We start from the raw sequence: 15,489 nt of genomic DNA, 5'->3' as shown, positions 1-15,489 counted from the left end.
AGATGTCCCCTCTAATCATCTTAAAGTCTCCCTTCTCCATCCTACCCCTTTCCCTAGACACTCTAGCATTGCACCATATTTGGTTCGTAGTAATAATCAATATTTAAATGTTTTTTTTGTTTTCATTTCTGACCTCCTCCAACCAGAATATGTGTCCTGAAAACTTTGTTCTGTTCACTATTGTATCCCCAGCCCTTGGGACAGGATCTGGCACAATTGCTTGACTCTAGTCTGCTGCTAATGCCACCTGGGTTGGTCTCAGTAGTGTGCTACAGGGATTTCATTAACATACTATAATGGAACATAATGAGTTAACAAATGATATTTTATTAAGATGGTATTCAGTTTAGTATTTTCATGCTATATGCTTTTTATAGTTTATACTGATAATGTCAGGGTCTGGAATCCCACATCTTAGCAGATGACCTCCTCTGGCTCTATATTTCTGTTTCTATGAAGTTGCAAGATGACTCCATTATGTTCAGAGATCTGCCTGTTAAAAATGACCTGAGATATACACGAGGCAACAGAAGACTCTCCTGAGACAGGAGGGTAAGAAGTGCAATTCCACCGGATACTAAACATTTTATCCTCCTGCCTCTTAACATTCTAGCAGGTCTCTGATCATCTTATCCTCTAATCCTTACTGTTTCTTTTTTATTTTGCTTTATCACTTTGGAATTTGGAGAACAGAGAGGTCAAATAAAAGGAGAGACAGATAGAGAAAGGTGTTAGAGTGGCACCCAAGGCACTTTAACCTGACTTGGAAGTGGAGAGCACTATCAAGGAAATTGAGTGCAGCCTTAGGAAACCCCATTGCTGGGAAAAGAAGAAGATAAAGAGTTGGCAACTCTTCCCATCAAGTCTCCTTCTCGGGGAAGTCTTCCTGATGAAGCTCTCCATTCTCAGGTCAGTTAGGACTTTATCAGCCTCCCCATGCCCTAGTGAGTACTTTATTTGCCCTAAACACATTCACTTTGGTTACATGTTCCTTTTGTGGCCCCTTTCAGGTCAGAGTCAGAGGCCCTCTTAGGTCAGATTATGTACTCCTGAGGAGGTCCTAAGGGCTTATGCTCTGCAGGGAGGTACTTAGGAGATATTCTATTTGCTGAACATTTGTGGAACAATGACCATATGTGAAACACTATGCTTGATTATGTAGGCATTCTGAGAGAAAGGTCTAGCTTGGGACACTGAGGAAATTGCAAGTGAAGAGTGGATAATAAGAGAGATAGCTGCTTAACTTTGAGGCAAAGTAGAAAAATAAGTACATGAGAAAAGCGCTAACCAAGGGTACTGGGAATCTGCCTATCTATCTATCTATCTATCTATCTATCTATCTATCTATCTATCTAGAGATAGGGTCTCATTCTGTCACCCAGGCTGGAGTGCAGTGGTAATGATCATAGCTCATAAGCTCATGCAGCTTTGAACTACTGGGCTCAAGCAATCCTACCACTTCAGCCTTCCAAATAGCTAGGACTACAGGTGCACACCGCCACACCTGGCTATCTTTTTTTTTTTTTTTTTTTAATACCTTTTGTGGAGATGAGGTCTCACTGAGTTGCCCAGGCTGGTCTCAAATTCTTGGCCTTAAACAGTCTTCCTGCCTTGGCCTCCCAAAGTGTTGGGATTACAGGCTTGAGCCACTGTGCCTGGCCTGGCACTGGGAATTTAAAGGAATGAGGCAGCACATCTGATGGGGGAAATCAGAAATAATACCAAGAAGGAAGATGTATTTGCAGTGCATCTTGAATAAGTGAGCCAAGCCAATGTTTAGAAAACATTGACACTTTTGTGGAATAGCAGTTTGATTCTGGTAGAGAAAAGAGTATGAGGTGATGGTGGGTACAGCAGTCAAGGCCATGAGGAGGAGATGGAGTCAAAACCAGGCCATTTGGTTGCTGAGGTACATGGCAGTTATACATCTCTAGATTTCTTCCCCCCGCCCCAAGAATGTTGATTCTCTGTGAGCATGTGGGATTTTCATTTTTTTTTTTTTTGAGTCAGAGTCTCGCTCTGTCACCCAGGCTGGAGTGCTGTGGTGTGATCTCTGCTCACTGCAACCTCTGCCACCCAGATTCATGCCATTCTCCTGCCTCAGCCTCCCAAGTAGCTGGGACTACAGGCACCCACTACCACGCCCAGCTAATTTTTTGTATTTTTTAGTGGAGACGGGGTCTCACCATGTTAGCCAGGATGGTCTCGATCTCCTGACATTGTGATTCGCCTGCCTCGGCCTCCCAAAGTGCTGGGATTACAGGCGTGAGCCACCGCGCCCGTCCGGGATTTCTACATTTTATTTCTCTTGAGCTCATTACTCAATTCTTGAGAGGTTTTTCATTTTATTTTCCCACTGAATGTATAATTTGTATTAAAAGTATAAAAGACTAAAAAGGAGATTGAGTACTGAGCATGAAGGTCCTGAATTCATATGGGTGAGCCATACATGATCAGAGCTGTAACGAGGAGGATTTGTTTGCAGGGTTAATTTAATGTGAGAGACAGGAAGGGGCCCCTACTTTGTCAAAGTGGGAGTTTTGATGGCCCTAATCTATAGAAAGTACAGTGAGAGAGAAAGGGAATAGAGTTGAAAATCTAAGGTAATGCTCAGGTTTCAAGCCTAGGAAGTTGAGAAAATGGCAAGGCCATGAACAGAAACATGAAATGAGTATAAGACCGATTTGAGATGGAGGATGGTGAGTTTGCTTTGTGACATGTTAATCTTTGTAGATAGAGATTTGAAGGTCATTTGCAGAAGTGAACTTTGAAAATAGAAGAGTGTTTAACACTAAAAAGAGAGAAGAAAAGGGCCAAGGACAGAAACCTGAGGAGCTTTCCTTTGGTGATTTATTGGGGGATGGAGCAGCACAGTCAGAGTAGTGCAAGTGAACCAGGGGAGGGCAGTGGCACCGGAGCTCAGGGAACCCAGAGCATCCAGGTGGTTTGGATACTGCCTGCAACGTGTGGGCTCTCAAGAAAGTCTTTTGAACTAAGCTGAGAGAGATGTAAGATGATAGAGATTTGGTGAATGAGTGGTGTGGTGGCCCTAACGAGGGAAGCTTCAGCACAGACTGGGATCAGAAGCCATGTGCAGAGGCTGTGGAACAAGAAAGTGGTGAGGAAAGGGAGTCAGGCTGTGTCTGTTTTTGGAAGTGGTTTGATAGAGAAGGAAAGAGGAAACAGCAGAAGCTTGGGAGGGTAGCACTGCTTAGGAAGGTTTCTTTTTAAGAAGTCAGGAGAAACCTGTGGCAGGGATGGATGGAAAGGAGAGACTGAGGATAACAGAAGCAACAGGACATTAGAGAGGTGGGAGGCAATGAGATAGAGAGTCATACTCATTAACATACCCAGCTTGGCAGAGGAGAGGGGGCCAGACTGAGGAAGAGAAGAACTTCTTCCGTCTCTTCTCAGGAAAAATTGAAGTGAGGGTTGGATGCAGTGATTCACACCTGTAATCCCAGTACTTTGGGAGGCCAAAGCAGGGGAATCGCTTGAGCTCAGGAGTTTGAAACAAACCTGGGCAACATGGCAGGACCTTGTCTCTACTAAAAATCAAAAAAATTAGCTGGGTGTGGTGGTACACACCTGTGGTGCCAGCTACATGGGAGGATCACTCGAACTTGGGAGTTCAAGGCTACAGTGAGTGGTGATCATACCACCACACTCTAGCCTGGGCCACAGAGTGAGACCCTATCTAAAAAAGAAAGAAAAAAAGAAAAGAAAAGAAAAGAAAAGAACTGAAGCAATGTCACCTGCTCTCAGCAGGAAGGAAAGTGGATAAGGTTGTGGATTTGAAGACAGTGGCTAAGGATTAGAACAGCTCCTCTGGTGGAAGATGTGTGGAATGGGTCTGAGATCTAGAGTGCTGAGCAGCAGTAACCAGGCAGAAATGGGAGAAGACCAAGGCATGGTGCCTTGGGCATGGGAGCATCAGCAGCCCCAAATTCTGGGCTTCAGGTTTGGCAAGAAGGCAAGGGGAGGCCAGGTAGAGGTGACAGAGACCTGGAAATCTGGATCAAAACAAAAGCAGGCTTATAGAAGGAACGAGGCCAGATGTGGTGACTCATGCCTGTAAACCCGGCGCTTTGGGAGGTGGAGACAGTAGGATTGCTTGGGGCCAGAAGTTTGAGATCAACTTGGGCAACGTGGCCAGACCCCGTCTCTACAAAAAATTGAAAAATTAGCTGGGTGTGGTGGTGCACACCTGTATTCTTAGCTACTTGGGAGACTGAGGTGGAGGATTGCTTGAGCCCAGGAGTTCGAGGTTGCAGTGAGATATGACCAGGCTACTGCCTGGGTGACAGAGTGAGATACTGTCTCAAGAAGAAAAGAATAGGAGGAAAAGAGAAGAAGGAATAGGAGCAGAGGAACTAGGGAGGAAACAATATTGGGTCACTTATTTTCTCATGTTCCCCTCTCTCCGTACAGTATTTAATGTCTTTTTTTTAACCCTAGTCTCACCCTCCTCATGACTTATAACTAGTCTCTTTTAGTACTGTTCTAGATTGTGTGTGCTACAATGTAGAAAATAAAATAATGGAAGCTGATCCTAGGATGAATACATCCTAGGCTGCTACAATTTATTCCAGGCATTGTGTTAAGCATTTTGCATGCATAACCTTATTTATTGCTTATGAAAACTCTGTGAGTTTAAATGCTAAGCTTTTAATATTTCTTCTTAAAGATGAGTCACAGAGAGATTGGATAAATTGTTCAAGGTCACATGGCAAGTGAATGATGGAATTGAGTTTTGGACCCAGGTGGGCTGATTTGAGCCTTACCTGTGCTCTTAACCACTTTTCTAAACTGCCTCTCTGCCAAGACCTGCCACACTTGTCATAGAGCAACTGTATTGCCTTTAAAAAAAATCACTCAGTCAAATTGTCATCGTCATAACAATAACATCTGAATCAGCCTTTACAGTTTGGAAATCACATTATTTCTTCAGTCTTCACAAGATCTCTGTGAAGTTTGCAGGCATGTGCAGGACAAAGGAAGAGATCTTCAACTCCAAAATCTCTGTATCTTTACTCCTGGAAGTCTTTGAAGTTTTGTTATTCCAGAGTGTGACCAGACCAAAGAACTGTGATATTTTCTTCTGTTAACTATGCTAGGCCTTTTTTTTTTTTTCTTTTTTTAACTAAAGGAGTTCTTTCCACAGACCTTCTGCTTCTTTCCAGGTCATAGAACTCTATATGTGGGAGTTCGGATGCCGCTTGGCCGGCAGAGCCATCGGCACCACCGCACTCATGGCCAGAAGCACCGGAGACGAGGGCGGGGCAAAGGAGCCAGCCAGGGGGAGGAAGGCCTGGAAGCCCTGGCCCACGGTAATGGCCTTGGGAGACAGGGCGGGTGTCCATGGCCCAGAGGCATGGGGAGGCTGAGGGAACATGTGACTGACATTAGAAGCTGGTCGTGATTCTTGAGCCTTTTTGTAGGATTTTCAGAGCTTCCTTCCAAGAAGAAATGCCTCTAAGAGGCAAAAATATTTTCATGAAAACTTCACAGTTCTGACCTCCTAAAATCAATACCGTAATAGGTAAAATCCCTTGCTAGAGAATCAGCCAATCTTTTTGATCAAAATTCACCAGTTTTCCAGTTTCTTGTGGGTTTTCTTCAAGTGGTCTTCATTCATAAATTTTTCCTCCCATGAAGCTACTTCTACAGAGTAGCTTTTCCTCTGAGAATAAAGAAATATTTTCTTCTGCATTCGTTGTCTATATATATTCCTAAAGTTGTTAGGTAGGGAAGAATGCTATTTCTGTTCTAAGTGTGAGGCTAGAGCAGACCTTTCTCTTTGGTTGATTTCCTAGACACACCGTCTCAGCGTGTTCAGTTCATTCTTGGCACCGAGGAAGATGAAGAGCATGTGCCTCATGAGCTGTTTACAGAGCTGGATGAGATCTGTATGAAAGAGGGAGAAGATGCTGAGTGGAAGGAAACAGCCAGGTAAGGCCCTAAAATGGCCTGCATCAAGATCTGCTTGGGTAGGCAAATGTATACCTTTCAGCAAGTGACAGGCCTGCCTGCCTTATTTCTTCTTGGGAGAAGCTGTGACTGACACGGGGACTGACATTCCAGCGTCTCCCATGGAGAGTTTTGGTGTTGGCATCTTTATGATATCTTTGGTGATATCTATGCCAGTTGACCTGGAGCATGGGATTGGTGAAATAACATGGGATATTCAGGGGTCCCCTCTCATTTGTTTGGGGCTCAGAGTAAGTTTATGGGCTATCTTGGTACTATTATAGGTCTGGCTTAGAAGATGTAGACAGGGCCACCTTCGTGGGGACCTAGTTTAGCAGACACAGCATAGGTCCAGACTTCTTCTGCAAGTGAACCATAGGGTTCAAATTCACCGGCAGTCACAGAGTTTTTGAGACTTTAACTTCCTCTGGGACAATTCAACCTCATAGAGACCCTTGGGATTATATCCAGCCTGACTGTAGGCTTCCTGGAGTGGTTATAGAATAACTATGCTTCTCTGAGACTCAAATCCCAGAAGAGCCCTCAGGATAACCAAGGACATGTCTAGGCTCCTCTAGTAACTGACCAGTGAACCTTACAGATGATGCCTGAGCCTCGAGGAAGGAGCGAGGTGGGTAATTAGGAAAGTGTGGCTTCAGCTCTCACTGAAACAGTTCTTGCTGGATGCCTGCTGTATTGTAAATGTTATGGGTTGAGAGATTTAAACAGGCCAATTGACCTGGTACTAAGTGAAAAGGCAATCAGTCTTTTGTTATTCCGTCTTGGCAGACTTCTAAAGGTCACACAGAACACTGAACACTAAAGGTCACATAGGACAATGATAAAAAAAATATATCATTTTATTAATGTGATTTGTCAGTATGTCCAAATGATATAGATTAAATCTATTTTTTTAATTGTACAGGTAACTCATGCTTATTATAGAAAGTTTAAGAATAAAGATAAGCAAAAAGAAGAAAAAAATTGTCTGTAATTCCACAGCTGCAGGGTTAGTGAGGAATGTAATATTTGGTGTCTTATACATGTAGGTATTTGACTTTTAAAATTTTTTTAAAAATGAGAATGGAATTAAACTATACTCAATCTTGCAGTGTTCTATTTCCTGCTTTTTTCACTTATCAATGTACCCTGAACATATAGATTAGATTTTACAATGTTCAGTATGGCTATCCAGATATTTTCCTCTGTGGCTTACATTGAAGATTCTCTCTTAAAAACTCCTCATTTTCTATCTTTGGCATCTAGTTATTTGTAATGCTTTCAGGTGGCTGAAGTTTGAAGAAGATGTTGAAGATGGAGGAGAACGCTGGAGCAAGCCTTACGTGGCAACCCTTTCATTGCACAGCCTGTTTGAGCTAAGGAGCTGCCTTATTAATGGAACAGTCCTTCTGGATATGCGTGCAAATAGCATAGAAGAAATTTCAGGTAAGGTTGGGGAAGGAAAAACAGAGAAACTTTCTTATAAATTTAAGAAGAGTGGGAAAAAAAAGAGTGTGGTGTGGCAGAAAGAATACAGTGGCTTGTGTGACCTTGGGCAAGCCACAACCTTCCAGGCCTCAATGTCCTTGACTGTGGGAAGTGTTTCAGGCTAACAAACAACTCTACCTACTTCACAGGTGTATTATGGGATTCAAATGACATGGTGTTAAGTTTCCATTTGTCTGTTTATTCAGCAAATGTTTTATTTTGTATCTGCTATATACTTGGTAATGTGCTAGGCATGGGGGAATAAAGTCCCCTTGGGTACGGTGGCTCACACCTGTAATCCCAGCACTTCGGGATGCCAAGGTGGGTGGATAACTTGAGCTCAGCAGTTCCAGGCCAGCCTGGTCAACATGGTGAAACCCTGTCTCTACAAAAAATACAAAAATTAGCGGGGCATGGTGGCTTATACCCGTAGTCCCAATTATTCAAGAGGCTGAGGCATGAAGATCACTTGAGCCTGGGAGGTCAAGGCTGCAGTGAGCCAAGATTATGCCACTGCACTCCAGCCTAGGTGACAGAGTGAGACCCTGTCTCTTAAAAAAAAGAAAAAAAGAAAAAGAAAGAAATGGTTCCTGCCTTCAAGGAGCTCACCTTCAAGTGGGGGAAATAGCCATGGAAATGACAATTAAAATAAATGCAACAACAGAGACATGCTTGATAATAATTAGAGAAAGGGACAATTGGAAGTTGTGTGGAAAAAAGGAGTAAAGAGAATTAAAGACTTTAAAATATAGCATCTAGGGCAGATATGCAGGAACTTGAGCCAAAGTGCCTCTACCTCTTCAGTAAGATGTGAAGGGGAGATGTCTAATTGTTCTTCCTGAAGTGATTGAGTGTTAAGTTACTGTGTTTGGGGCCTGCATGGAGAAACACCTGGGCGCATGGTGTGAGTTTTCCCTTGAATTGGTTCTGTTTGGCTGGACAGGTTAAAGAAATATTTCTCCAAATCTTTCTCTATTTCAAGCATCCGAGTCATTCTGTCTCTCTGGGATCATAGGAGGACCCAGGGGAGGGGTAAGCACTGATGGGACATTGGATCCCCCTCTTTGTACCCCAGAAGTATCACTTTGCCTGGGAAAAATGAAATTCTCATGTTCGTCATTGGAGTCACATTTTGCTAACTTTTGACTATTTGTCTGAAATCCCATGAATGTCCCTAAAAAGGTTGTTTGTTAGGGAGAAGAATCCCTGGGAGCCATTGAAGCTGTTTAAAACTTTGTAAACAACAGCAGTCACTGGAGAGTTTTGGACAGGGTGATGATCAATCAAATTTTGCATATTAGAAAGATAATGATGACAGCAATATGGAGGGTGAATTGATGGGAGAAATGCATTAGGCTATTGCAGTAGTTCAGGTGAGATCACCTGCACTGTGGGCAGTGGCAGTTAAGGGGTGGATAATTTTTCTCCTGATAACTTTAAGTGATAAGAGAGATAGAGGGAGACATGAGGTGGATGTTCTTTTTTTTCCCCCAAGATGAAGGGTCCTGAAGCATGATTATAATATGGGGGGAAGGAACCAATGAATATAAAGGTTAAAAATACAGAAATATGGCTCTTCAGCTTGAATATGAAATAGATTTTCCTCATTTATTGCTTCTAGTACTTGGATAGTCGTGGATGGAATTAGAAATTGAGGATAGGTTGAGGTTTTTGGGAGGCTTTTGAAGTAGTATGTAGGACTGAAGTAAAGTGCTATGATTCTTCACATCAGGTACCTAATATATTCATAATATTTTAGTGATACAGAGTAAAGTGCATAAAGGAAAGTCAGCACTCTCTCTATATCATCTCGTTTAATTTCCTGTAACAACCTTCTGACAGATAATATGAGCTCCATGTTACAGATGAAGAACTGAGGTATAGAGAGATTATATACCTTGCTCAAGATCACACAGCTAGAAAGTGGTAGAACAGGGAAACAATGTGGGCCTTTAACTCCAGAACCCATACTGATAACTGCTATGTTGACTGCCATTTATCCCTAGGTATTGAGATTTTTTTCCTCTTCAACTCTGTTGGACTTGATAGGTTTAAAGGTGATACTTGGTGGTAATTGTCTGGGGTGAGTGGTTAGTTAACTTAATTTTTCTTATAGATTCCTCTTCTAAATATCCCTTTGGAGTTCTACAGTTATAGTTCTTCTTGACAATTACAGCAATGTTAAAATCTTGGAGGAAGGGAATGTAGGGGAAATTTGGCAGATGACAGAACAAAGTAGGTGATAATGTGAACTTTCAAATTATACAGTCCTGAATTTGAATCCCAGCTCTGCAAACTGCTAGATGTAAGACATTGGAGAATTTTCTAGCATTTGGGCCTCAATTTCCTCATTTGTAAAAATTGTTGTGCTAGTGCTCACTAGTTTCTATGCCCAATAATAATAATTTGTAACATGAATAAAGTGTAACTTTTCGCAGTCACTATCATCAAATGGTACTTTCAGACATGAAGCTGAAATTGTACCTCAATGACCCTAGTGGAGCTGCTTCCCCCTACTCTATGCCCTTTACCCCGCTCCACCTGATGTTGGCCTCCTTGGGTTCATTAACCCTCAGTCTGAGTGTTCATGTGAGTGCCTACTTTCCAGACCTGATCCTGGATCAGCAAGAACTGTCCAGTGACCTGAATGACAGCATGAGGGTTAAAGTGCGGGAAGCCCTTCTCAAAAAGCATCATCATCAGAATGAAAAGAAGAGAAACAACCTCATTCCCATTGTTCGCTCCTTCGCTGAGGTTGGCAAGAAGCAGTCTGATCCTCATTCGATGGATAAACATGGTAAGATTATTAGGTGATTTTTCTCTCTTTATTAATAAGACATTGGGAACTAGTTGGAGATACTGACTTACTAGGGGTAGGGGCTGTATTTGTCTAATATGTTTCCATGTCCACTTAGGCACTTAGTACTTTTTCAAGACTGGTAAGATTGGTGACTGGGACTGGTGCCCATCTCTGTCTCATGGCATTCCTCAGATAGGTTTTAACGGACCCAAGATGAGGGACTTATGCCCCAGGGTGGCCTCAGAACTGATGTAGCTTTTGAGAGATAGCCACATTGGGGATAATTTGAGACCAGAGAAGGTAAACTGGAGCTTTTTAGAAGCAAACAAATGTCTTAGATTAGGGAGGCAAAATACAGTAGAGTAGGTTCTTGAGTCAGACTTGTAGGCTTGTGATTGTGGCTTTACCACTCACAAAATATATGACTTTGGGCACTCTACTAAGCCTCTTTAAGTCTCACTTTCTTACCTATAGAGTAAGAGTAATAATAGGACCTACTCCACAAATTTATTGTGAACTTCAATGAGTTAATCCATATAAAGCCTTAGCCAGATGCATGGAGGATTATAAGCACTCAGAATTTCAGCTGCTGATTGGTTCCTTTTCCTGTGGCCAGGCAGGGTCTCATCTACATTTATTTCCTGGTCTCTACTCATATTGAATCACCATGTGCAGGGGATATGCCTGGGAATCTATATTTTTGAAAAATTTTCCATAGGGGTCTCTCATATGCATGTCTGGTGAAGGATCACTGCCTTAATAGAGAAATAAAAGAGGATCATAAATGTGTTCAGAAAGAAGGTACAGAAGTAGCAAGAGCTCTGTCCTTCTCTTACCACTAACTAGTAGATAAGGAGAAAGATATGTGTGGGTCTTGACTTCATAGTCATCTTAACCTCTTTTCTATGTGGGCTTTGCAGGAGAAGGCAGAACCACCTGATACTGGGTGGGATGTATCAGAAGGGGAAAAGGGCAGGGACTCAGGATTTTGTTTGATTTTCTCCATATAGGTCAAACCGTGTCTCCTCAGTCTGTTCCAACTACAAATCTTGAAGTAAAAAATGGAGTGAATTGTGAACATAGTCCTGTGGATTTAAGCAAGGTGAGCAGAGTCGTGGGAAATTGGCTTCTAGGCCTAAGGTTCTTTTTAGTGAAATCCAGAGTTTAATTGCTGGAATCTGGGTAAGGTTTAGTGTTTCAAGACTCTTAGGGAGACTTTCAAGTCTTAGGGAGACTAGAGCTTTTTCTGCATAAAAGGAGGCCCATCTGTTCATGTCTTTTCCCTTCTACTTCAGCCTGGGTGAAGCTGACTCAACAGTTTCTTCCTCCAGATTCAACCTACTGAAAACTGAGACTAGCTACTTAGAATCTTCCCTAACACAGATCTCTTGATTTTTCAATTATTTTTTTGGTGCCTGCTCTCCAGCAGTTCCTTCTCACCCCCAAGGGTTTTGCCAAAACAGTATTTTGGATATCTATTTAGAGACAGATGTCTCCTAAAACTAATTCTTGGTTGAAGCTCTCCTTGAGGACTGTGACTTTGGTATCTGAGGCCTTCTGTAGTAGCAGTGCCTCACTGCAGCTTCTGGTCCAAGCCTTGGTCTCCTTGTCTCTAGCTTCTCCTTGCTGTGGTCTGTCTTTGACACTGTGTTTCTAAAACACAGATAGTGTCTTATCACTTTCTCTGCTCATAAGGCTGTCCATTTTATTTAGAAAACCTGAAACCCCTGACAAAACATTTGAGTGTTTAAAAAGGGAAAGAATGTGACCCAGAGCTTCAGAAACATTTCTCTTGAAGGAAGCTTAGGGGACTGGGATTGAAATAAGAATACCTGGTTTTAAAATCCAAATCTATACCTTAAAAGCTCTGTGGTCCTGGGCAAGGCAACTTCACCTCTCTGGGTTTCAGATACTTCATTTTTTTTTTTTCCTTTAAGTGGGACGAATGCAGTCTGTCATATCTTCCTTCTGGGGTTTTTGTAAGGATCAAATAAAATAGTGTAAGAAAACATTTGCTAACGATAAAATGACATATGAGTGTAAGGTATGAGGAGGGTGATTGATATTTAAGGTGATGGGGCCGGGTGCCGTGGCTAACGCCTGTGATCTCAGCACTTTTGGAGGCTGATGCAGGTGGATCACATGAGGCCAGGAGTTTGAGACTAGACTGGCCAACATGGCAAGACCCCATCTCTACTAAAAATACAGAAAAATTAGCTTTACATGGTGGTGCATGCCTGTAATTCCAGCTACTGGGGAGCCTGAAATACAAGAATTGCTTGAACCTGGGAGGCAGAGAGCTGTGAGCACTGCACTCCAGCGTGGGTGACAGAGTAAGACTCTGTCTCAAAAAAAAAGTAAATAAAAATTTAAAAAATGATATTTAAGGTGGTGGTTCCCAAGTTGTCAGAGGATTCTTTTGAACTTTCAGGTAGACCTTCATTTCATGAAAAAAATTCCTACTGGGGCTGAGGCCTCCAATGTCCTGGTTGGAGAGGTGGATATTTTGGACCGTCCCATTGTTGCCTTTGTGAGGCTGTCTCCAGCTGTTCTTCTCTCAGGCCTAACAGAAGTGCCAATCCCAACAAGGTAAAGGCAAAGATAAAACTCATGCATTCTATCTAATATTCAAATTTATGTAGTGCTGGTAGAAGAAACCAGTTAATACTGAAGTTTAGAATTAATTAATTTTAGGAATGGTGTTTACAATTCAGCAGAAAAGCCAGATGTGCTGGTATGTGCCTCTAATCCCAGCTACTTGAGAGGCTGAGGCGGGGAATTACTTGAGCCCAGGAGTTTGAGCCTGCAATGAGCTAGAATCCTAGGATGGCACCATGGCACCCCAGTGTGGGTGACAGAGTGAGACTCTGTCCTTTTTTAAAAAAAATCAGTAATCTCAGAAAATTGAGGTATATTTGATTAACCACCATGAAAAGGAATTCTGAGATTTCTCAGGCTGTGACTGCACAGTATCTTCAGTCTTGGAAACAGAGAATTGAGACCATTCACAGGACATAGCAAGGGCCAATAACTTGTTAAAATAGGAAGCCAAGTCTTATCTTCTCAGTTCTATAGAGCCATATTCCAGGGAAACGTCTCTGAATAAAGGTATTTGTTTCCCTTTACACAATTCTGGCAGGGTTTGCATGGTTTGCAGATATACAAGCATTTGTTCAAAAGGCTATTCATGCACTCTGAAGGTGGTGATGCTGGTGATTCGGAGCCCTGCTACTTACAGAGAGTATTCAGATGTCCAGAACACATTTAGACTCCTATGGAAGGCTTGATCATTTCAACTTCCTTATACCTCTCCTCTCCCCATCATTTTCTTATTAGAACAATAAGTAGAATTCAGACAACCTTGAATTTGCACCACAGTGCCATGTTTTGAAAAAGCATATTTTCTACAGCTAGGAATTGTGTCTATGGAAACCCTAAGAAATGTAACCACATTATTGAATGATGCCACACAATAGCTTCCAATGCCCATAGTGGAGCTATTATTAGGTCAAAGCAACTCAAAGTGCACCTTTATTACTGTCTCCTTGTTTTTTGTTTTTTTTTTTTAAGGTGCAGTGATGATTTCTGTATGATAGGAGAGAGAAATCTTATGCTGTTTAGAGAGTACTAATAGCCCTTCTTTATATTTACTCACATAATTTCCTCCTCTGTGTGTTTTGCCAGATTTTTGTTTATCTTATTGGGTCCAGTAGGGAAAGGTCAGCAGTACCATGAGATTGGCAGATCCATGGCCACCATCATGACAGATGAGGTATGTGCAACTTCTGCTTCAGTCTTCCATCTCATAAATATTTATTGAATATTTACTCTGTGCCAGGCACTATGCTAGTTGTTGGGGATAAAATACTTTCCATTGCAATGTCTGCTGGGAAGTAGTTCAGGGCACTTCTCTGAGAGCCTAGTGTGGAAGGACCAAGCTCTAAAGGATTTTTCTTCCTATGTTATCTCTCCTTTTTTGAGTAATCAAGAATGCAGAGAAATCTTTTTCTGGGGAAACTATTATTGCCAAGTAGGATATAGAGAGAAATATATTAAGGTTGGCTTAACTTTCAAGAGAAGATGGTTAATTAAATACATTCAAGCTATTTACATATAGAAACCTCACTCCTGTTCCACTAAATGAGACCGGTTTGTATAAGGTCATGGGTATGACCTCAGGCAGTGTAGTGTGAATGTCTTGACTAGTCTGTACCAAAACAACCAGACATTTTGACATTTTGACATAGAACCCACAGTGCATACTCTGATAAGGACTGCACTGCTTGGTAAACTGCAAAGTAGGGCTTTCAAGGCATATGCCTTAGGTGGCAGAGGGAGGTGTGGCCTGTTTTTTGTCAGCTTTCTTTGATTGGTAGGCTTAATTCATGAAGGACTTTCATTAGTAATTCCATCCAGTGTTTCCAACCTTCATGATCAAGAAAATTTCCCTCTCAACCTGGGAAAACTGATTTAAAAAAAATTTTTTTTCATACATCTTGCCTTTCCTTCCATCCTTTGTGGAGGTGACATAATTGTACAACTTTAGAGTCATGTCTTATCTCTTCTTGTACTAGCAGACATGTATTTAGCTCTTTTTGATGCATCTCTTTCCACACTCATTTTTTAAATCCTTTTATCCTTGTACTTCTCTAAGTGCTAAAGTTTTCTGCATCTCAGATCCCCATGACAGAGATAAAAATCAAGAGATTGTATTCATTTTTCACCATATCCATTGGTGATTGTTTCATGTAAAGTTACTTTTAACTTTCCTGAGGGTTTTTTCTTCTCCGTAGATTTTTCATGACGTAGCATATAAAGCAAAAGAGCGAGATGATCTCCTGGCGGGGATTGATGAGTTCCTAGACCAGGTGACGGTGCTCCCTCCAGGAGAGTGGGATCCCTCCATTAGAATTGAGCCACCCAAAAACGTCCCTTCCCAGGTAATGTATGCACATCAGCCAATGTGGCTATTGTCACTTACTGACTGCCCACCATGGACAAAGCAAAGACCGTGTGGGTATATGCTAAATATATCAAGATGCAGCCCTGTTTTGGCGCACCTAGAATATCAAAACAGTAATAAAAATAAATCTGGGCCATGTGTCGTGGTTCACACCTGTAATCCCAGCTCTTTGGAATGCTGAGGCAGGTGGATCACCTGAAGTCAGGAGTTTGAGACCAGCCTGGCCAACGTGGTGAAACCCCATCTCTACTAAAATTACAAAAATTAG

At 42.0% G+C, this 15,489-nt stretch overlaps 1 protein-coding gene across 2 annotated transcripts in view; it reads left to right on the top strand.

The window, feature by feature from the left end:
- Positions 1–15,489, top strand: part of SLC4A8 (solute carrier family 4, sodium bicarbonate cotransporter, member 8) — a 129,018-nt gene that overhangs the window by 60,659 nt on the left and 52,870 nt on the right. For both annotated transcript variants that reach the window (XM_012002467.1, XM_012002472.1), the window contains 8 exons: positions 5,184–5,330; positions 5,817–5,952; positions 7,256–7,416; positions 10,067–10,255; positions 11,269–11,360; positions 12,690–12,847; positions 13,943–14,030; positions 15,052–15,198. In XM_012002467.1, coding sequence (XP_011857857.1) covers positions 5,184–5,330; positions 5,817–5,952; positions 7,256–7,416; positions 10,067–10,255; positions 11,269–11,360; positions 12,690–12,847; positions 13,943–14,030; positions 15,052–15,198 — 1,118 coding nt within the window. The remainder of the gene's footprint in view (positions 1–5,183; positions 5,331–5,816; positions 5,953–7,255; positions 7,417–10,066; positions 10,256–11,268; positions 11,361–12,689; positions 12,848–13,942; positions 14,031–15,051; positions 15,199–15,489) is intronic.

Source organism: Mandrillus leucophaeus, unplaced genomic scaffold (assembly GCF_000951045.1).
Source record: "Mandrillus leucophaeus isolate KB7577 unplaced genomic scaffold, Mleu.le_1.0 Scaffold118, whole genome shotgun sequence".
Taxonomy (NCBI): Eukaryota; Metazoa; Chordata; class Mammalia; order Primates; family Cercopithecidae; genus Mandrillus; species Mandrillus leucophaeus.
The sequence above is the reverse complement of the archived record's forward strand: the minus strand, read 5'-3'. Positions and strand labels throughout refer to the sequence as shown.